The sequence below is a fragment of the Squalius cephalus genome (genome assembly GCF_949319135.1).
Source record: "Squalius cephalus genome assembly, chromosome: 16".
In the NCBI taxonomy this organism is placed as follows: domain Eukaryota; kingdom Metazoa; phylum Chordata; class Actinopteri; order Cypriniformes; family Leuciscidae; genus Squalius; species Squalius cephalus.
In genome coordinates, this window is record NC_137137.1 from 25,468,174 (window position 1) to 25,492,414 (window position 24,241).

Genomic DNA, 24,241 nt, shown 5'->3' on the forward strand with positions numbered 1-24,241 from the left:
ATGGAAATTGACTTAAAATAAGAAGAATATATCAGAATTGGATTCCTTGTATCAAACAAAGTAGAAAAAATACACTATACAACAATTTAAGACTAAAGGAAGCTGAGATATAACCTTTTCTCTTTTTGGCGGGGGCCATTTTGGATTTTATGGATAACTGCCACTAGGGGGGCCACCCCAACTTGTATCCATGGATTTTTAAAAACCTTAGGCCTATACCTAACACCCTGCCAAAAATCAAAAACTTTTCCAAAAGTGCCCAATCTTCATGATTTTTCACGTATTCCTTCCCAGCTAAGCAGTAAAGAAAGCATCTGATCATAGCCATGTGGATATGTTTGCAATTCGGCACTATCAAGTCATGTCACGTTCGTTTATACCACCTTATATAATATTGCTTTAAAGCCACAAATAGGCGTATTATAACTGTCTCTACTGTAATTGAGACATTAAAGAAATTCATTACAAACAGAAAGACGTGTAGTACAGAGAAAATTCATGTTGCAGCGGGATTTGAGCAAACGTCATTTTACCAGTGAGCAATCGCTTGGGCCGTGAGCGGATCGCACTGACATAGAGTGGAATTATGAACGGAGCGTTACACCGCTCTGCTTCGCTTATATGCTCTGTATAAAAACAGAATTTTTGAAGGACAAAAGCTATAGGAGCATCATAACCAAACTGCCCTTACAGTACTGTGAAAAAAAGAGTTTGTCCCCAGTCTGGTTTTCTGTATTGTAACATATTTTTACAAAGTTAAGCAGATCTTCAAACAAAACCTATAAAGGCACAAAAAATGCATTTTATTATTATTTTTAGTTTAATTGTAAATAACAATAATAAATGCATTAGTAAAATGACAATATAAAAATCACTTGGAAACATGTTTTCATAATATCATGCTTAATATTTTTCTCACACAGCTGGATCTGTATACATCAAAATATCGAGCTGTCTTTATTTAAGAAGGGGATCATCATATTTGGTGTTACTTGAGATCAAATAGTTTCATAACCCTTTAGTGTGTAGGATATACAGTATATACACACACAAACACACTACTGTTCAAAAGTTTGGGGTCAGTAAGATTTAAAAAAAAAAGATTTTAGTAGGCAATGACATGTTTATAATGTTACAAAATATTTTTAAATATTTCAAATAAATTCTGTTCTTCCTATTAAAATATAAAATCTATATTCAATAAACCTAAAATATATTCAAATAGAAAATGGTCATTTGAAATTAATAATATTTGACTATATTACTGTATTTTTTTATAAAAATCTGTATTATATATTTTATATAAATATGTATTTTTTAAAAATATTGTTTTTTAGACAGTGGCAATAATCTCAGAGTGGTCAAATATCATACAATTAATTGGACTGGTTGATATATTGGATGTCTATATGCATGTGATTGATTGTTTGAATTTCTAACTTGTTTTTAATTTTCTCAGCTTCTTGTGTTTAGTGCCCCAAGAGGCAAAAACATCCCATCTTGTTCAGGGAGCAGGATATGACACATACGTTCATGATGCGCACAAACTGGTGAGTTGGCACACTGAAAACAAAATAAAAGTTCAACCAAATTTTGTGTTACAAGTTTTGCCATGTTACTCAGTCAAGTTGAACGTAACGTAACTATCAACTGTTTTTTGTTGGTTTTCAGATATTCTCACACTGAAACTGTCCTTCTCTCTTGCTCTCTCTCTCTGTCTCTCTCTATAGTTAAATGATTGTTCTGCTCTTTCACATGACTGGAACTGGCCAGATTCTGCAAAAAACACTGAAAACAACCCAGCCACAGAATTCTATGAAGGGCATTTCCTACAAACCCTGTTTGACAGGATTGCACGCATACTAGAGCAGGTAGAGTAGTATTCTCAGCAAGATCCCTCACTCTCAACTTCAATATACACTGTGTTCCAAATTATTACGCAAGTGACAAATCAGTAGGATTTAAGTACAATAAACATTCAAAGAATGTTTCGTTCAGCAATCGTTTTTCAAAGAAAGTGTTTGTTTGTTTGTTTGTTTACTTGGGTCTACTTGGGTAAATGCAAACCCTACTTTAAGAAGTTGTTTCACATTGTTAAGCAAGTCACAGTTCTCATGCATTATGGGGAGGAAGAAAGATCTTTCTGAAGATGAAAAGCATGAAATGGTGCAATGTTATGCAAAAGGCATGAAAACAACTAATATTGTGTGATTTGTGAGTAATTTACAGCACAAGAGAACTCGATCAGATAAAGGCTTAAGGAAAGTTTCTGTCAAAAAAAATGTAATTGTTTAAAAGGTCAGCTATAAAAAAAGCCACTGTTGAGCAGCAAACAGATATTTGAAGCTTCTGGTGTCTCTGGAGTTTCAGGGTGCTTTCACATCTGTAGTTCGGTTCATTTGGTCCGGACCAAGTGCGAAAAATGATACTTTGTAGCATTTTTAAGGCGTTTTGGTTCCTTTTCACACCACACCGATCGCTCTGGTCCGAATCAATTTATGAGTTGGTAAAACGAACCAAAATACAGTCACGTGACAACATCCACATCACTCGGTGGCCAGATGTGTCTTGAACGCATTTCCATAACTGCACTTCGTTTGGTCAGAATTAACGTGCGGGAAAATTCCAACAGAACTCCCGGAAGTAAACCAAGAGGTGGAAAATCTGGCAGATTTACAGTAAACACGCCGCTGTTTACTATGGAGAGATGACTGCGTTGGCTGATTGTATTCTTGGACATATTTTATTATAGGCTATAGTTTGTCTACACCACTTTAGACAAACAATAATATTTGAGAATGAACCGAGGATGCAGCTCGAAAATAATGTTAATAATTTCTATCAGGCTCCGCACCTCCTCACAACTCCTAGTTTGTCCGCGAGCTGCCATGCTTAAAGTGCAAACTGTCAACAAACATTTCTCCTCATCCTATAATGCACAGCGCAGCTGACTACGGCAACTGTTTTAGTCCAAAAATGCGCAGTTCTTTGGCAGTTGGTTCTGTTCGAGGTCGGATCACGTTCTCACCACAAACGAACCGCTCCAGAGTTCGTTTCAAAGCGTACCGAGACCACCTCTTCCAGGAGGTCTCGGTACGCTTGTTTGGTCCGCACCCGAGTGCGATTGCCGCATTCACACCTGCCCAAACGAACCGCACCAATGGGGAAAACGAACTCTAGTGCGATTCAACCGAACTAAATGAGGCAGGTGTGAAAGCACCCTCAGAAACCTATCCATACAGGCTGGCAGTTATGCGTGAAGTTGCATTTCAGCCATCTCTAACCAAAGCTCACAAACAGAAACATTTGAAGTGTTTCTGTTTGTAGACGGTTAAAGTAGACCTGGCAAACTATTTAAAGTCCCCCTGTAGTCAATCATTTTATCCCTTAAAACTCATATTTGATCACCAAAATTACATATTTAAAAGTTTTTTTCCTTGACATTTTTTTTGGTTTGCCATAGCTTGAATGTAACTCTACATCCTTGCCTCATTTAGTATACGCGGTTCTATGAATATGCAAATTAGCCCTGCCTCCACTCACTCACGCCAGCTCAGAGATCTACTCGTTGATGATCTGACGTTGGCCTGATTGGTTACATGGTAGTTTGTGACGTCAGAAACGCCAGCGATTTCAAACCCCGTTTTTGAGACTGTCTTTGGTTCACTGCAGTTTTAAGGAGAAAATACTCATGGCAATGGTGTTGACTGATGAATTTGCACATGGTTTGTCTTAAAGCATATTAAAAACACCACATAGACAGATAAACAACATTAAAAGCTTGATTTTCACCACAGGTGGACTTTAACAAACCTGTCTGAGAGTGATACCAGTTATGTAAAAATAAATAAAACGAACTTTCTTTGAAAAACTAAAATCTGAATGTTTATTTTACTGAAATCCTACTGATTTGTCACTTGCATAATAATCCACAGTGTACAGTGGTTATAAAAAGTCTACACACCCCTGTTAAAACAGCTGTTTTTTTTTGTAATGTAAAAAAAGTAAACAGAAAAATCATATCAGAACTTTTGCACGTTAAATGCAAAAATTACAACCATTTGACACATCTTTACATGGTAATATTTTCCCAATTCCCACTCTTTTTTGGATAAACGTTCTGTTAAATTTCTGAAAAATGATCAGTGCTTATGTTTTTGCAAAATTTAGCAGGGCTTGAATGTTTATTTTGAGTCAGAAAAGGCTTGTGTCTTTGCCAGCCTGCCCCATTCCCCAGACTAGGGCTGGGTGGTATGACAATATATATTGTCTCAGCGATATAAATTATCTATTGTTAGAGATTATGCTGTATTGTTTATATCGTGGTATATAAATGCATCCTCGTAGTCGACAAAAAGCGGGACGTGCATGATGTTAAAGAGTTATTAAGTGCAATAAGCTGTGAACAATAGAACTCAATGCGTAATCATGCTGACTGACACACACCCGAAATGCAGAAAGTAGGAGATTCAGTTCTCTTTCGAGGCTTATTGCGCTGAAATAATTAAATACACAAACAATTATGTCAAAATGCCCATTGTTTGGAGTATCCACATAAATACAGTCGTTTGCCGAAAACCACGTGTCTCAGTGTATTCGGCCCATGCATTCGGTCTTCAAGTGACAACAGCCTAATATACTGTACCTGCTGCTGTCTGTGTTATTAATGTTAATCAAATAACAAAAGACAAAGAGAAAATCACTCGCTGATCTTGAATAACTTTTGTATCTTAAATAAGAATGAATAATAAGAATAACATTTTCTGTAATTCTTAATTTGTTTCCCTCTGCCAGCCATATGAGCTAAATCTGCAGGTGACATCAGTTCTTTCCAGATTAGCTGTGTTTCCTCACCCTCACCTGCATGAATACCTGCTGGACCCGTACATCAGCCTGAGCCCTGGAGCACGATCCCTTTTCTCCACTCTAGTCAGGGTGAGAACCATGTTAAAAGCTGCCCACATGTAATGTTGTTGTGAATGAAAGCTTGTTGCCTGATGTATCAGCTACAGACTTTCAGAACAGCAGCCCTGTCTACCTCATTTATCTGTAAAACATGAGCGGTGTGTTTTCCTGTAGGTGATAGGGGAGTTAATGCAGAGGATCCAACACATCCACAATGTGACAGACAGACTGATGATGATCAGGAGACAGCTGATGGGACTGGAGGAGGAGACTGTGTAAGAGAGTCACTCCATCTGTTAAAAGGACAGTTCCACCAAAAATGAATGTTTTGTCATCATTGACTCACCATAATGCCCCTCAAAACCTGAATGCTGATATGTTTAAGACTTTTGAACATGACTTTTCAAAATCTGAACTAAATTTAAACGCTATACTTACAGACTTTGTAAATGGTTACAGAAAAAAAAAAAAAAAACCTGGGCATTATACATTAAATGACTGAGGATCACACACTACCAGAAGTTATTGTGAACGCAATTCACCCACACGGAAACATGCGCCTCCTCAACACATGACAAATGAAAAAGATACGTGTTTTAAAAATCAGCTCAAAATATTAAACATGTTTGATATCCTTCGAATGGTCTGAAGCTAAAAAAATACATACACTACAGGATTTTCTGTGACATCTATCAACTCAAATAAGTTAACCAACTAGTGTAAGTTAACCAACTGTAACCAACTTACAGACTCTGTCGGGGTAGACATTTAGGCAAAAGTTGTGTAGTGTATTCCAGCCTTAAATGGAAAGGCAAAAGGGGTCAGTGGTGACAATTTTTGGGTGAACTGCCCCTTTAAGAAGCATTCATAATGTGTAAATGTTAGGCTGACAAAATGTTTTTATTGTTTTGTTATTGTTGTTCTTTTTAATGATAAAATATGTTTATGTATCGGTCTGTTCTCTCTGTCAGGGTGGATCACATGACTCTGTTGAGAGGTGTGATAGTTCTGGAGGAGTTCTGCAAGGAACTGGCTGCCATAGCATTTGTCAAACTACCCATAGAAGAGCAATGAATCCATGATACTTAAACCAAAGACAATACAAAGGATCATGACCCAACAACATCTGTTGGATGGCTCCGTCATTAGGAGAAAATGGATTTGCACAGAACAAAGTTAAGTGGCGATATTTGTAGATTTGCAAGTCACTTTTAATGATTGTTTTCAGGGAGCAGTCAAACCTGTCTGATGGCAGTTTAACTTTTGCCCAAGAAAAAAAGAATTAAAAAATTCAGACATGTGCTACTGGACTTCACACTGTCTGACGAACAAAGTTGCTTATTCTCCACAGCTGCACGTCTTGCTGAACGATGACAATTCACTTTAAGTGGAAGCAATAGAAAAAAAAAAACTTTGTCCCTTGCACAATATTTAAGTTTTTACTATATACACTGTATAATATAGTTTTAGGTCCACATTCACTCCTCGTTAAATTTGAGTGTTTCTGGTTGGATTTCTTGTCAGTCAGTCATCTCTCCTTACTCTCATCACGTAGCCTAATAAGTGAAATCTGACTCCTGCTGCAGTGTGCTGTGATTCTGCAGCTTTCCGTTTATAATTGTAGCGTTCGTTGTCCAATTGAACTACATGGTTTTATCTCTATAAAAAAGCAAGATGACAGTGGGGGCAGTGCCGCTGTGGACAAGTAATGTAATCAGTGTATGGTCAACCACTGTAACACTGGTAACACCGACTTCCACTGCAAGCCAGTTGTTTAATGGAGGTGTAGAGACCTGGTTGACGCTCAGTTCCTTCTGTCAGTGCTTTTTCTTTCAAATATGCAATGCAAAACCTTATCTCAGATCAGAATTCTTACACTATGGATTTTAAGCTATTGCACATCCCCTCTTAATTTTTTTTTTTTTTTTTTTCTTTAAATATTAACTGGACTTTAAGTGTATCATTATGGTGTGTAAAATAATTTTATTTATCTTCTCTAAAACGTGAATAATCAATACTGTTTTATTTCTGAATGTTATATGGCTGAATCTAAGGGTGGGAGAGGTACAAAGATTTGTGTGTTTGTTATTTGCCATTGGCTGGTACTCTCAATAGATCTTTATTTTCTATCAAGGTCTTTTGTGAAGACTGTACTCAATCCTTGCTTATTTATGTCGTCACAGCAATAAACTCCTTGAATATTCATGCAGATTTCATTGTATCAAATGTCTCTATGGTCTTAAATGAAACTAAATGTAGCTTGATATACATTTTTGCTGTAAAAGGCAGTTTGTAAATGGTAAAATAATTAATAGCTTCAGTCAAAGCGAATGTTCTCATATACTAGTATCAATGTGTTTATTGTCACAAAACCATAAATATACAGTATACAACCTGTTATTTAGTTCATAATGTGACATATTTTTCTTTTAACAGAGTTAAAGGTACAGTTAGCGTTTTCTGAGAAACACTAACCAAACAAACCCAAACAAACACACCCCTCCCTTTATTGCTCTGCCCCCAAAATAATGAACACTTTATGCTACACAGGCAACCACTAACAGCTGGTGCATCAGACATCTCACGCAAGTATGGATGAATCAGCTATGATTCTACAACAACAACAACAGCATATCTTAGTTCTTTGAAACAGTCAAAAACAATGTTGCTCTAGTATCGAGCGAAACAAAGCAGCCTCCGTGTCCATTTTCAGGCCTTCTTGCTCTCCAACGTCTCTCCAGCGCTAGAAAACATTTCTAGTATTTCCGCGGGTTCTAGCTCTTGCCTGATCATAATGCTTCTTTTTCCAATTATATATTCCTACGACTTTACCTCTTTCAGGGTTCCTGTGCAGTTAGGAAAAGTCTGGAAAAGTATGGAATTTGATTTGAGTAATTTTTTGTGTTTCCAGACTACTTACCCTATTGTTTTTAGTCGTGCATTGCTGTTTGAGCTGCATGCGCTGAAGCTGACCTTGTGAGTCAGTCAAAAATATATATATATCTAGTGATTGTTCAGTTCCATTCAATAACTGTGTTAAAGGTCCCGTTCTGCGTGATCCCATGTTTCAAACTTTAGTTAGTGTGTAATGTTGCTGTTAGAGCATAAATAATATCTGTAAAATTATAAAGCTCAAAGTTCAATGCCAAGCGAGATATTTTATTTAACAGAAGTTGACTACAAAAAACGGCTCGATTGGACTACATCCCTCTACTTCCTTCTTTAATGATGTCACTAGAACCGTTTCTTGACTAACCTCCGCCCACAGGAATGCTCCCTCAACTCTACTGGCTACTTGCGCACTTCTTATAACTTAGGCTACTGTGTTTACTCAGCTCTTACGGTGATTTTCTGAAGTAAAACTGACGCTTCATCTTTTGTGTGATGTACAATAAACTTTATTAAACTCATCAGTATATATTTGATCATCATTCAGACAGCAGACTTGTAGGCTATTAATAAATAATGGATACATAGCCTACAAGCAGATGACAAATACGTTATAATAACCGTAATTAAACTACTAAACCATACCTGTTTCATCTCTATACAGCACTCTGACTCTGTAGGCATTATTGTCCGACTCGAAATGAACGCCGTTACTGAGAGTTTCTGATATTATCATCATTCCGTGAGATGAAATTGTCCTGACAGACTGAGCGCGAGCTCATGAAGCTCCGCCCCCTGTGTCGTCCAGCAGCACCTCATTTGCATTTAAAGGGCACACACTGAAACAGCTCGTTTTTCTGAGCCCCAAAAAATGTCAATTTAAACATGCTGTAAAAAATGATCTGTTGGGTATTTTGAGCTCAAACTTCACATACACACTCTGGGGACATCAGAGACTTATTTTACATCTTGTGAAAAGGGGCATATAACGGGACCTTTAAGTTCATCAGTTATGAAATGAGTTCAATTTAGCTATAGCTGATGTTTTAAAGCTTTAGCTTTACATAAGACAATAGTGTCATTCATTTCAATTCTGTTCAAAAACAGTGTAAATGTTGCAAAATTTGTCAATTATGAAGCAAAGTTGAATTAGCTATAAAACAGCTCAACGTCAAAAACACTGTTGAATAGCACTTGATTTAGCTTTGCATAAAATGAATACATAACATGGCTTCTGTGCCGCATTCCATTATACTACTGCAAAAAATTGGAAAGAAATGAACAATCAATCACAATTTAGTATGTAAATTTTTTGAAATTTGCGATTTGCAAATATTACAGTGATTTAATTAGTTGTTACAATAAACACTTTTTCCTTTCACACTTACTAAAACATTAACAACGTTTATAAACACTACAAATAGAAACCACACCTAACACCTAAATGATGGACACCACAAAGCCTAAGCTGAGAGAAGCTATCTAGTGTTTTATTCATAGGCTTTGAACAGGCAGGACAGACCCTTCTTGAATCCTCCGTAGTATCTCTGTCCTCAGCTTCTGATTGGGCACTTCATGCCATCTGAAACAATCGTTCTCTGATTTCGGTGGACTGTTAAGATCGATTTCCTCCTCTTCCTCTTTATACTCCAATAGCACAAGAGTGTTTAAACATACCCCATCAGTTTTACCAGGAACTCTCCCATTGTGCTGCACTCCCAAAATTCCACATGTATTCACACTCAGCTGCTCATAAATGGAGGGCATGCACTTCTCAACCAGTTTTTTGGGGGTGAATGCGAGAGTTTGTGCATCGAATGAGACCACAACAGGAAGCTGGAAGTTTTTGCTCAGCAACAGCCATAAGCGGTCCTCGTCACTGTTACCTTTGCTGGAGGTGAATGCGAGAAGAAACCTTTGACAGACGACATCACAGGGTAAGTCAACAGGCTGTAACACGGTGAACCAGGGACTTTGACAATATTTGATCCCAGCGTCAATGAGCATGAGAATGTCATGTTTACGGATATCTGAAGGTAGACAATCGCGATCGTACCACTGAGCTTGCAGTGATTCAGCGTTTTCTTGTTCTGGCATCTTCAGAGAGCCTCCTGGTGGATAGAGCAGGCAATGAAAGAACCACTAAGCAACTGAGAATTAGATAAACAAGCAAACCATGAAACATTCACCATATCTATATCTAACCTGTTTTCTCAGCAAGAAAAGTGAAGCGGACCCAGTTTGGTCCCCTTTCTTGAATCTGCAGCAGTGTGATTGGCTGACAGTCTATTCCTGCCTCCTCTTTGACTTCTCTCTTTAGGGCTTCTACAATAGTTTCACCATCTTCCATACGACCTGCAGGGAGGTACCATGAGCCACGACACACTGCCTTTGTCTCCTGAATCATCAACACCTCATTCTGTGAAACAAAGAGACATGTACACAATCAGCACAATATCTTATTTCATCTTGCTGAAGAACATTGTTTTTTACGTGGATGCATGTGGTTCGAGGGACTGCAAATAAATAAAGCTGTAATTTTTCCATTTTGAGTGATTCATGGTCAGTCATTTGTTTACATGCTACACACTCAGAGCTACTTTTCTCTGTGTAGGCCTACAGATAATTCGTGGCACACATGGGTAAAGAAATGCAATTTCCTGCTAAATCCGTCCTGACAGCTCTAAAATATAGTCATTATTAGGGTTATCAAAGTGTATTTGGGTGAAGTTAAGACAAGGTTTTTTAAGATAAGGATTTTTTTGCACCCTCTCATTTATAACATTTTATTTTTTATAAAATAAAAAAAAATTACATAGCGTAGCTTTAAAGATGGAGAAAATAAATTGTAGACTAGTTGAGAAAACATAGTCTAACTGCTTGACAACTCAATCTCCAAGCCACAAATATAAACTTTAAAGATATTATTCTGAAACGAAACCTTTTGGAATTCACTGGTTCATCAATCACTATAATGCATGTGATATAATTGCGAATAACAAAGGATTAAGAATTTAGGAGTTTGATAAATTTAGCAATTTGCAGCCCAACAGAAGGATCTGCTAGATTAGAAAATATAGACTATTAGAAATGCCAAGTAACTTTACTACAGCAATTGGTTAGAATTGTATTTAGTTAGCCTATTGTATCATCTAATGGTCGAGCCTTTAGGGTTTATCTAGCTTTAAAAAATAATTATTTGGAAGGATGATTTCATAAGACGTTTTCGAAGTAATGTCTGCACTATATAACAACTGTGACATTACCTTGGAATTGAAGATGACCGCACAGACAGCAAAGCATGTGTTTGTTCGTGTGACTGGTTTCTTTTGTTCAGGGACTAAATGAAGCTCGGTCACTTCCAGTCCCTCTCCCCTCAAAACCCTCTCCACCAGCTCCTCCGTGGACATGATGAAACGAACCTTAAACAGACGCTTTGAACATATGTAGAAATAATATGTACTAATAATGTGTAGCCTATATTTATGAAATGTGGTGTGCGTTTTCAAACTGACGGCTTCTGTACAAACTGTCAAGCAACTTGTCAAACCTGTTCAGACGCTCCTCACACACATTTTTTTTTAAAAAACAATAAAAGTCGAAACCGAGAAACTATGTTTAGTTTTAACACGTCTCGTGTTTCATCCAGCTCTTCATTCATATTAAGCTAAATAAAACATGTAGTGCGTTGAGGAGGACTACGTGTAGCCTACACGGTGAGAAGCAAACTATTAAATTCAGAATATAAATAAACGCGTATTTTAAATAATTTAATTCTTTATAGATAGACTTGCCTGCAAGCCGGCGTCACATAATAGCCTTAAAATATCTGTTAAAAGCCTGACGTTCTCGCGCACATCGTTGTATATGAAATAAGTTGACGTTCCCTTTCAAACACGATTCCTGTTTCCGGATTTTTCAACACACGATGACAGAAATCACTTCTCAGAATTCAAACGAAAGCTATTAGCCAATGATATAGCGTATTGGACAATCCTAAAAAAAGTTACACACCCAGATGTTTTGGTAAACTATTAAATGATATAGGCTACATAAAAAAACAATTAAAAAAAAAACACTTAAAAGGTACGAAAGTAACTTACTTTCGAACCCTGTAATATTATTTCCTCATTGTTTAGTCCACATTATTAAATAATTGAGTGATTTTATTATTGATGATATAATTGATTTTATAGAATATATTATAATAATGTTATAAAATGTTAACCAGATTAATTCATATGGAGGAAGAACTCTTTTCTCAGAGGTAACTGTAGGCCTACATCACACTGGTCCTTAAAACTGTGGCATGGCTGGACTCACTTTCACGTTTGTGTACATGCCCCTTATAGCTACTAGCAAATTATGTATTAGGCAAATATAAAATAAACAGGCAGGTAAAATAGACAAACTTAATAAATGTTTACTATACATATTATTTAGTAACTTCATGTGAAATGCATCATTTCATAATATCTTACATTGTATTTCTCATATTAAATATATATATAGAGAGAGAGATTTAAATGATCATACATAAACTCAAGTATCACAACTTTTTTCTAACAGTATTCATTTATATTAAATTATTGATATAGATGACTGTGGTAAAATGCTACAAGAGTGCTATGTGTATGTTATATAATAATGTCCTTAATGTCCAAAGTCCCTTGTGAAAATCAAGTACACGTTGGCGTACTATTAAAGAGAGTACTTATGGAAATAATATACTTTAAAAGAATATCAGTCATGGTAGCTGTAATGAACGTGCACGAAGGAGTGAAGAAACAAAAACATTTTAATAATTTAATAATTCCATTGTCATTCAATCAATTCTCATTCAATATTTTCAGAATCTTTACTTTTTAAAATAATTGTGTTTCTGTATTTCTTAAAATGAACATATTTTAATGACAGTTTATTTATTGAACAAAAAAATAATCATTTTATTTACACAAGATTAATATTTCAAACGTGCAAGGTTATTAATGCATTTGAGCCATGACCTAGCAGTTTGCATACATGCAACAGACACGTTGAGCTTTGGTTCCCATGTGGAAAATGCAGGTTCAATTCTGGCCTGCGTAATGTCCTGATCCTCTACTAGAGTGGCAGAGCATCAGTATTAACTTTGAATAGGCAGAACAGACCCATATTTAATCCTCTGTTTTATCTTTGCCCTTAGGCTCTGATTGGTCACTTCATGCCATCTGTAACTGTCACTCTCCAATGGTGGTGGGCTGCTGATTTCAGGCCCTCCCTCTGAATTTTCCATTAACACAAGTGTGTTGAAGCAGATGCCGTCCGTTTTCCCTGGTGTTCTCCCATTGTGCTGCACTCCCAGAACGCCACATATAATAATGTTTATGAATGCGAAAGACGAAGGTATGCACTTCTTAATCAGTCTGTGCGCAGACCACGAGATGTTAACTGATACTTCAATAGGAAGACTGGGATGAGAACTGGCATTATTATTGCTCAGCAGAAGCCACAGGCGGTCCTCATCACTGGTGTCAGTGCTACCACTGCTGGAGACGAATGTGATGAAAAGTCTTTGGCAAATAACGTGACAAGGGAAGTCAACAGGTTGTAATGCAGGAAACCAGGGATTTTGGCGATATTTTATTCCAGCATCAATGAGGGGGAGTATGTCACGTGCACGAAGAGGAAGTGGAGACTCACGATCCCACCACTGAGCTTGCAGGGATTCAGCATCCGCCTCTGCCGTTGTCTTCAGAGAGCCCCCTGGTGGCACAATGAGAAGAAAAAAAAAAAAAAAAGATTTTTCCTGTTGAAAAGTAACATGATTTTGTCAAAAATTATTTTATTTTTCATCTCTACATATTGCGATATGAAAATATACACAAATTTTAAGCAGATTACTTGAATAGCTCTATTTGGTTGTTCATATACAAGAGCCAAAAACCAATAAGATCCAACTTAAACTATAATGTGAACAACATAGTAAAAAAAAAAAAAAAGTCTTTCCACTGTTGCACAGGTGCATGTTTATTAATTGATTGTTTATTGTTCATTGAACAAGCATGGAAAACATGGTTTAAAGTTAAACCCTTTACAATAACAATCTTTTGGTTTTTGATTTTTTGGTTTCAAACAGAGATCACATTTCTCCCACGATTCTAAACAAACAACATAAAAACAATAACATGTAATTTAGTAGAGGGTCTGACAAAATGTTAATTGCTGCAGTTTACTTAAAATGTTTATTTAATCTGAATGAATTATTAAAAAAAAAACTGTATGAATGAACGATTCAAATGACTCAATCATAAATACTTCACTTGTTTCGTTACTGGATGAATCACCTTGAATGAATTGAATGAACGATTCAAACTACTCAATCATAAATACTTCACTTGTTTTGTTACTGGATGAATCACTTGAATGAATTAATTGAATGAATGAATTGAATGAATGATTCAATGACAAATATTTTTTTTTTATGGTGTAACGACATAATTGATAAAGTTGTCATCTGAAGCGCCAAGTTACTTTCAAAATGTGATTTGCTGTATTTTGATAGCTTCCGTAGACATAAGCGTTTATATCCGAACTATAAACGTTTTACCCCAGTACTTCTTTGATAATATGAATTATCAGTGCTTCACGTATATGGAAGGGGGAATCTCCTCAACCACCACCAATGCACAGCATCTATCTGGATGATGCGACAGTGCCCATAACCACACACCAGCTTATTGGAGAGGAGGCAGAGGTTGCGGTCGAAATAGTGATGTTACGTTCGTGAACGAATCGTTCTTTTTGAACGAATCTTTTAGGTGAACGAATCGTTCTCGTTCACGTAATCCATTGACTCATATTTCTCGTTCACTGAAATTCCTCCCTCCACAGCCGCGCGGCGCTATTGCAGCGCATGCGCAGCTCAATGAACCGGGTAGCTCTGTGTTTTCAACCTGTCAAGAACCCTATGGTCAAGAATGACTAAACCTCAAGCCAATAGCGTTCGAGTATGAGATGTGACGGAGCATGTGATTTGTTGGATGTAGTGAACGAATACGCCCTTCGAGATCTTCTCGTGAACGAACTGGTAGGCTACATGTCGTTCGTGAAGAGCTGCGTCCAGTTAGAGCTGGGTTTGTGTAGTCAGCATATTTGCATCAAAGAAGGAAATTTACACTTTACCATTGTAATGAAACCAGTTTAATAACGCAAGCATGGTTAAATATAGGCTAACAAAGACAAATTAACATTGTCATTTTATACTTGACTGTTTACTTGATTTAAATTTACACTTATCTTTACCTGCTTTTCTTTTCTTTTGTTTGTGTGTTTTAGACTTAGTTTTGTGGTATTTTGCACTTTAAAAAATTTACTTTACTACTTGTGTTCATTTTGTATTATCAAAAATGAATTAATTACGTTTTATTCATGTCATATGCACTTCTCTAAAAACTAAAACAAACCAAAAAATATGACAGTATTGGTTAGGTCTCATTTGCGTAACGTCAGCAAATAACATTTCAGTTCGGGCTGTGAAGGGACATGTAATTGGTTGGATCTACTGAACGAATACGCCCATCACTGACCGAGATCGCTGTTTCGAGTCAAGGTCTGAACGAGAGCGAGATCTCGTTCGTGAACGAATTGATCAAACTGGTAGCAGTACATTTCGTTCGTGAATGAGAGTACTGGGTCATTTAGCCTGTGCTTCAATCTCATTCAAAGCGCAGTTATAGGTGTGCGTATAATTGTTTATCATATTTAACATACATAACATAACTCAACGTTTAATATAATCCCAGATTTATGAATGTGTATGTCTGACCCGTCTGACCAAACAATTAAAATGTTAATTATGCAAGAAAACCTTGGTTTGGTCATCTGAACCTCTTATTTAGACTTATTTTATTAATTTAGTAAATAAGGCACACATTTTAACAAAGCCAAATCAGTTTTTGTAACAAGTAAATACGTTCGTTAAAACATATCATAAAATACACTCTTTTTCGCCACCTGCTGCAGTATGTATGTAATAGGAAGAAATTGTCACTGAACGAATCAGTGAACGAATCTGAACGAATCATTTTGGTGAACGAACTGAAAATGAACGAGTCTCTGGAAAGAATCAAAATTTCCACCGAAAAAAACACATACTTACTGGTCTGGCTATCACCAGACCAAGCTCAAAATTAAATCGCCGGCAGATCAGGCTGGGTTCACCCAGTCTACATTATATAGTAGGCAAAAAGCAGTACGCGAACGAATACTATGTCCGAATCCTCAGTATTCATAAAAGAGTAGGCGAGAAATACCTGAGTGGTGTACTAATTCTCGCAAGATTCGGACGTGCGTATGCTAATGTTACATCAGAAAATGCCTACTTACCTATTATATAGTAGGAGAAAACAGTACGTGAAAAGAGTAGTATGTCCGAAACCTCAGTATTCATAAAACAGTAGGCGAGAAATCCCCGGATGGCCTACTCTATCCGCCCAGATTCCGAAGCACTCATCGATGGATACTTTTCTATCCCAGCCTTCCCAGGAGGCCACGGGAGAGGATACATCATAATCGAACATGGATGAGAACAGTGACGAGGGTGGTTTCAAATGCAAGTAAACACGGTTCTTGTGTTAAAATTGCATTTGTTGAACTACAGTAGAGTAAACTGTTGAATTGTTGAAGGTGTAAAGATGCTAGACTCAAGTTTAATCTACATAAAGTAACTATATTTGAGTTATCTATTTTATTTGCCCATAAGTACAGTTGATAATTGAGGAACATAATGTGTTGGATAAAAAGTGAGTTGACACATCAGCAACTACCTCAACAATGAATTTAGTATTGAGCACATAAATCACAGAGGAAACTTGAATCTTGTTTGGATGTTACAAGGACAGATGAGCACACGTGTGTTTTTATCTGGTGGTGATTGGCTAATGAAGCAGAATGCATCCATTAAAAGGCTTTGAGTGAGTATACAACAGAAATGAGTAAAAAAATCTATTGAACTCTTAAGTTGTAGTTTATTTTAAATGATGTTTTATAAACAAAGTTCGGGAGGAGCACGTTCAAATAAACAATCCAATCTACTCGTCATCAAACAATTATGTCTACCCTAATCAGCATGACAAGAAGTATATATATATCCAATCTGTCAACTCACCTAATATTCCTTGACAGTTTTCCAGCATCCCTCCACCACCCCGACTCCTCACTCTTGGCTCAATCTTTTACAGCCAGGAATACGGGGGGAGTACTCTGGGTTCGGGCCGAATACCGAGCCCGGAGCCCTCTCCTCGGACAGCACGCCAAATACGCATTTATTCTATCTGACTTATTTGTAAGTGTGAACTAGTGAATCATTGTAATTTCAAACATAGCTATTACAGCACTTTTCTGATTCTTGATTTTTGTGCATTTGCTGCAGAGCTTTTGTGGTGGACAGGGCCTGCAAGGCAAGGTGACGTTTGTGCTTTTTTTTTTTGTAGCATCTGAAATGTCTGCAGACTGGCATGAGCACTGAGGATGAAGAGCCACAGCAGCATCCTGGAAATGGTGTAGTGCCATGGATGAGACCCTCCATCACTCCACCTGCCCTTATTGCCTCACCTGGCCTGGATGTTGCTGTGGTCTCTTCATCCTCAGTGAGCCCAGAGCCAGCGAGAGCTTCTAGAAAAAGACCAAAAGACATTGAGGATGTGATTTTGGTCAATTTTTTTCTGCTGGTTTCTGTTCTTACAATGAAGCCCAACTTTCAGAAGCTTCAAAAGCATCATTAAATAATGTCTTGAAGCTTCTGGAAGTCGGGCTCCATTGACTGATATTGTATGAACAGAAACCAGCAGGACACACCTGACCAAAATCACCTTTTGTGTTTTAAAAACAAAACAAAACAAAAACCCACAGGGATTGAATAGCGTGAAGGTAAATACCGGTAATGACTGAATTTATATATTTGGGTGAACTAACCCTTTAAGCACCCAAATAGCAATTGTATGAAATGTATGTATGCATTTATATTATACAGTAGTACCTTGAAGAAATAAACTTTAAGAAACAAACAGCTTTATTGACCGTTTGTGTCCGAGACACTTGGATTTACAAAAATCAGATTTACATTTATTCACGCATTTATTTTAACCTGTTTAAATGTTCTACAGGTAGTCATGCTCATGCTCATAGAGAGCAGGAACACAAATGTTTGGAGCAGACACAGTGGCAGCCAGATTGTCCCGCACATGTTCTCCCACTCTTTTTCAAGGTTGTGGGGTTCAGGGGGGTCATCATCATGGTCTTCCTCATCCTCTGGCTCAACGATGATGCGCAGCACGCAACAACCTCAGGCACAAAGGCATGGCTCACCTCTGGCTGTGAAGAAAATAGAGCACCAGTGTGTTTTCAGCATGCCAAAGGCTCGCTCTACTAAGCCGCAGAATGAGAACAGCTGTGTTGAGATGGCAATAGGATGTGTGGTTCACCACCTGTAAATACATGATTGTTAGAACAATACGTTTGAATAAAGCTATGTTTCAAGAGTTGTTAACTTGTATATGTATTTATTTATTTATTGTGAAGGTTACTTTTATTTATTCTTTTACTCATATATTCATGTTTCCTGTTGTTGCCAGTAAATAAAATATAATTATTTCATTAATTTATGCATTAATTCAATGCTTGACTGAAATTTGAGATGTATTCACCTTGCATTTGTCTTGTGTGTGTTCATACATAACTATGTTATATGACAAAACAAATTACTTTTTGCTCGTTTTACTAAAACATCATTTTTAGTGACTATAATTTAGATTAAGTAAATATAATTAAGTATTGGTCAGCATTTATCATTATTATTGTGTGTAAGTGTTGGGATAGCAATGCAATTCATGGGGTAATCTTAATTTTTAAGAAGTGATACTTACATTTTTCAAGTATAAAAATCAAACGTCTTCTCCAAAGGCGAGATCTTGGAGCATCTACCCGACGTCTCCTTTGTGCAGACATTACAAACTTTGCAAACACTGAGAAAAAACGTACTAGGTAGGGTTGTCGAGTTACTGATGCTATTAGGTGTTAGTGCACCTGTTTTTCATATCTTTTTTTATTTATTTCAGAACTTACAAAATACTTTTAAATAAAGATCAGGGAAAGACACCATTGTTGTACCTTTAACAGTGAACAATCATAATGACAAAAAATAAAAACAGAAAAACATAAATATCATGGTTTTGTGTACATCATAGTATGAGATATATTTTTGAATAATTCACCATAATGCATAAAAAAAAGCTTTTTTTTTTTTGTTATTTTTAAGCCTGAGGGATGAAACAAGAGAGTGGAATACATAAAGGAGATTTAAGTCCCTTGCTAAAATAAAATAATAAAGATTATTATTACTTTATAAAATAAAGAAATTAACAACATATTCAAGAGATAACGATTTTGGGTTTCCGAAAAAAAAAAAAAAAAACATATTTTTAGGGATACCTTTAAGGATAAAACTGTGGGTCACATTAAAAGGGTTTAAAATATAAGAATTAAAATCAACCCAAGATACTATACTACAATCACAAAATAAATTGGCAGCTGTTTCTTCAACAAGACCACAAAATAAGTACGTTTCATAAATATCAAGATATTGAATCCGCAATGTTGATGTTATCGTGACCTATGGCGTTATCATAAGCGCAACATGGCGGATTACGTCCGGATCGCATTCATACTTCATGCTTTCAGGCTATATAGTACCTACACTTTCAGCGCTCATTAAATAAGTACTTATTGAAATACCAACTCAGTGAGTATGTGGTATCGAACGCAGCCAGAGTGATGAAACCAATCAGTATATAGGAATGAATAGAAGGCCATGATGATGGACAGAGGCCAATGGGCAAAATTTGGCCAGGATGACGGGGTTATACCCCTACTCTTTTTTCGAAGAACATCCTGGTATTTTTAATGACCACAGAGAGTCAGGATCTCGGTGACGTATGTACACAATTTCCCGCGAAAACCACCCCGACATGTCTAAAATATTAACACTTATAATAGGCTTACCATAGTAAATGAGGGTAAAACAAAAAAGTTTTGGAAGAAGGATTGATGATGTATTGACTCATTTTTAAATTTACATTCAGTAGTGTACCTTTAAATTACAGTATCGTGAAAAAGGGACTTTTCTTTTTTGCTGAGTCTATAATATGAGTCCATTTATTTAATTCATAATAATTCAATTTATTTAATTATATTTATTTAATTGCAGCCTGGGCGATTTGACAACGGCACATATTGTCGCATTTATATTCATTATATTCATATCAACTTCATTTCGATAATGTGCAGCTCTAAAATTCAATAATTCAATCTAACCTGTTTCCTCAGCAAGGAAGGTGAAGCGAACCCACTGTGGCCCTTGTTCTTGAACCAGCAGCAGTGTGATTGGCTGGCAGTCTATTCCTGCCTCCTCTTTGACCTCCCTCTGCAGTGCCTCTACAATGCTTTCACGCTCTTCCATACGACCTGCAGGGAGGTACCATCTGCCATAACAATCTCTCTTTGCCTCCTGAACAAGTAACACCTCCCCCTGTATAACACAAGCAAACACACATGCAAAACTTTTATGTCTGAAGAAGTTGACATTAATCATGGGTTGGGTAGTGGAATTAGTGTCCACTTAGAGTGTAGTTATACATTGAAGTACTGAGTGATACTTGCTATGTAGATGTACTTACTTACTAAGGTTAGGGTAGGGACTAGTGTTTGGTTTAGGGCAGGGCTATTAAATTAGCTTCATTCAAGGGCCGGATTATCAAATCGAAAAGTTGAGGTGGGCCGGTGGGTTGGTTTGGGGGTTTAGCTTATTGATTGAAACATAACAGTTTCAATAAATAAGTGAAAGTATAATGTTCATAACAAACATTAATTATATATTCCTCTACCCACCTAATAAATCTAATGCAATGTAAGTCACTATATTTACTATTATACTATATAGGGTATGTAATTATGCATAATTTATAGTTATTACTATAGTAACTACAAGTAACATGTAACAATGACACTGTTGAAGTGTTACTGAAATATTTAGTGAATTTTTATGCTACAAAACTGTTTTGGCATGTCAATGTATTTTTTTTTTTTTTTTTTTACAACGTAAAAGCAAACTCATCTACTTCTAAAAATATGCGTCATACTGTTCATGCTGGTGAATTGCCATTATATAAAACATCTACATTTTAGGTTAAAGATTAGCCATGAATTATTAAATAAAGTATATTTCCCAAAATGTAAGTTGTGGGCTAATGTGTGCCAGTGGCTCAACTAACAGCTAAATAACTTTGATAGTTGAATAGTTCACTTAAAAATGAAAATTCTGTCATCATTTACTCACCTTCAAGTTGTTTCAAACCTGTATGAATTTCTTTCTTCTGCTGAACACAAAGGAAGATATTTTGAAGAATGTTTGCAACCAAACAGTTGATTGACCCCTTTGAATTCCATAGTATTTTTTTTCCTACTATGGAAGTCAATGGTGCCCATCAACTGTATGGTTACCAACATTCTTCAAAATATCTTCCTTTGTGTTCAGCAGAAGAAAGAAATTCATACAGGTTTGAAACTACTTGAGGGTGAGTAAATGATGACAGAATTTTCATTTTTAAGTGAACTATTCAACTATAAAAGTTATATAGCTGTTAGCTGTTTAAATGTAAAAAAACAATGCTTTCATTTGTTCAGTCTAATAAAATAATATTTTTGTTAACATTATTTGGTTTTCTATCAGTATTATATCTTATATCATATATATATATATATATATATATATATATATATATATATATATATATATATATATATATATATATATATATATATATACAGTACTGTGCAAAAGTCTTAGGCATGTTAATATCCCCACCCCAAAAATGTCCCCAAAAATGGTTTTAAGTCAGTTATTTATATATTTTGCTATAGTGTGTCAGTAGGAACTATCAGTTTACATTTCCAAACATTCTTTTTGCCATTAATTTTATTAATCCAGCGAGATTTGTGTATGCACAAGGAGTCTGACAACAGCCGGTATGATCTGATCTCAGCATCATCGAGTCCGTCTGTGATTACATGAAGAAACAGAAGAAACTGAGACAGACTAAATCCAGAAGAACTGCGGGAAGGTCTCCAAGATGCTTGAAGAAACCTTCCTGCAAAGCTACCTGAAAAACTATGCGCAAGTGTACCTGGACAAAAGCCGTTTTAAACGCAAAGGGTCGTTACACCATATTGATTTGAATTAGTTAATATAAGTTAAATCATACATAAATTCAATTTGTGATTTTATTTTTGAAAGCATTCTCACTTTACAGCATTTTAACACAAGTGCCAGTACTTTTCACAGTACTGTAGCTTTGCAGGAAGGTTTCTTCAAGCATCTCGGAGACGTTCCCGCAGTTCTTCTGGATTTAGTCTGTCTCAGTTTCTTCTGTTTCTTCATGTAATCACAGACGGACTCGATGATGGTGAGATCAGATCATACCGGCTGTTGTCAGACTCCTTGTGCATACAGAAATCTCACTGGATTATTACAATTAATGGCAAAAAGAATGTTTGGAAATTTAAACTGATATTTCCTACTGACACACTACAGCAAAAGATATAAATAACTGACTATATATGTCACCTATACTGATTGTCAACAATATAGTCAACAATACTGATTGTTTCAAAGCAGCAGCTTTACAGTGATAAAAGGCAATTAATGCAACAAAGATTGTTTTGGCTATACAGCAGCTCTAGATGAAATTCATTGTCCAGTTTAATCAGCGTTGATTCATTTCCGTTGTATAAATCATTAGTTATCTGGAGAAAACAGTGATGTAATTGTCCAGCTCAGTTCAGTTCTCATACAATGTTGTCAAAGCAGGCATATATATATCAATAGAATATTATTATTATAATATATTAATTATATAATAAAATTAGAATTCATATTAAACTTGAATTTTTTGAAAATGAAAAAACATTAAAAAAAATCATGAATTGAAATATTAAGCATATCAAACTTTCTCATGGCTTGTATATGGTATGGATATCTTAAAAACTGTGAATATGTGCAGCATAAAATAACTCTGGAATGGGATAGTGCATTTGAAGTTTTTTTTTAATTTTTTAATTTTTTTAGTATGTATATACATCATATATGTTTTAAATGTAAAAATGACAGATCTTACAATATCCGGATCATGTCCAGGATGACCAAGAGTGTTTCTGTTTTTTTCCTAAATGGACACAATACTGGCTTACGTGAAGTGTAAGAGAAAGCAACCTTGACTATGTTGTCTACAGTTTAATGCCTTGTTAGCAACCAAACTACCTTTTTTTGCCAGTACAAAAAAAAAAGCAAGAAAGAAAGAAAGAAAGAAAGAAAGAAAGAAAGAAAGAAAGAAAGAAAGAAAGAAAGAAAGAAAGAGAAAGAAAGAAAGAAATGTCATGCTCCCAGTGAAATTGTAGAGCTCATTAGTGGAACCAATTAGGTGATGTTCGGCAGGGGGGTGACTGTAATAAGAGGACACTGGACAGACTCTAAAAGTTAGAGAAGACAACTTAAAAGACATGCAAGAATGACGCAATCTTTACCTTTGAGTTGAAGATCACTGCGCTGACAATGTAACAGACGTTTTTCCTCAGTGTGACAGGCTGCACTTCCGGGGCTAAATCAAACTCTCTCAAATCAAGTCCCTCACCCTTCAAAATCTTCTCTAAGTTTTCCTCCAATATTTTTGCCGTTGAGTCCATGTTGAAGCTGCCTTAATTCCACTAAACAACATAATGCATATATGTTTCAGATCTAGTGGCTGCCTACGGAGACAGCATGTTTAGGCATCATCACACTTAAAAACCAAAGCCTGATGATGCCACTGGAGAACCATTAAAGTTCCACAGAAATAAGTTATTCTCTATTTCTTTAACCTATCTAACTTTATATACTGGTTCTTAAAGAAAACACAATCAAATACAATTATCTGCATAACCTCTAGTACTGTTAGCTATCATAAAAGCAACTGTTCAGTAGAATACTTATGCTACTTATTATATTATCTGGAATATAACTTTCGAAACACAATGCTTCTATAATTTGAAAATTATCTATAAAGGAATGAAAGTCACCTGATGTTTGTACGTAACGTCGTTAAATGTTAGCAAAGCAGGAATATACCGAGAAGCAAGTTAAGTCCTCCAAGTTAATTAAGCATTGTTATTAATGTTTAACGTATACTTCTACATTCATTTAAAAATCCATCGACAATTATACTAACCTAATACCGGTCTTCATAAAACAAGGATAAATAATACTATTTAAAATGTGATGTGACTCAAAACATCGGCTGTTTGTTTGAACTCTCGCGATAATATGCGATACTTACCTGTGGACCGAGTCAAATTACATTATTTGTAGTTTCGTTCTGTT

At 36.1% G+C, this 24,241-nt stretch overlaps 2 protein-coding genes across 6 annotated transcripts in view; one reads left to right on the top strand and one right to left on the bottom strand.

The window, feature by feature from the left end:
• fhip2b (FHF complex subunit HOOK interacting protein 2B) overlaps window positions 1-7,897 on the top strand; it is a 20,191-nt gene extending 12,294 nt beyond the window's left edge. Inside the window, exons 13-17 of the mRNA XM_079897693.1 lie at window positions 1,460-1,550; window positions 1,731-1,871; window positions 4,795-4,935; window positions 5,080-5,180; window positions 5,877-7,897. Of these exons, the coding sequence (XP_079753819.1) occupies window positions 1,460-1,550; window positions 1,731-1,871; window positions 4,795-4,935; window positions 5,080-5,180; window positions 5,877-5,979 (577 nt within the window). The 3' untranslated portion in view covers window positions 5,980-7,897. The remainder of the gene's footprint in view (window positions 1-1,459; window positions 1,551-1,730; window positions 1,872-4,794; window positions 4,936-5,079; window positions 5,181-5,876) is intronic.
• nudt18 (nudix (nucleoside diphosphate linked moiety X)-type motif 18) lies at window positions 7,248-24,184 on the bottom strand. 5 transcript variants are annotated; one of them, XM_079897700.1, is made up of 4 exons: window positions 23,410-23,651; window positions 20,153-20,359; window positions 10,000-10,213; window positions 8,012-9,905 (listed from the first exon to the last, which is right to left on the bottom strand). In XM_079897700.1, the coding sequence occupies exons 1-4, from the start codon at window positions 23,566-23,568 to the stop codon at window positions 9,289-9,291; spliced, it is 1,197 nt and encodes a 398-aa protein (XP_079753826.1). In that variant the 5' UTR covers window positions 23,569-23,651; the 3' UTR covers window positions 8,012-9,288. The 5 variants fall into 5 exon arrangements, with proteins under 5 accessions (XP_079753825.1, XP_079753826.1, XP_079753822.1 ...); XM_079897696.1 differs by lacking the exons at window positions 8,012-9,905; window positions 10,000-10,213 and adding exons at window positions 12,202-13,539; window positions 23,941-24,184 and having other exon boundaries at window positions 20,146-20,359; window positions 23,410-23,589; XM_079897698.1 differs by lacking the exons at window positions 8,012-9,905; window positions 10,000-10,213 and adding exons at window positions 12,202-13,539; window positions 24,090-24,168 and having other exon boundaries at window positions 20,146-20,359; window positions 23,410-23,589.
• Between the last annotated feature and the right edge of the window lie 57 nt (window positions 24,185-24,241).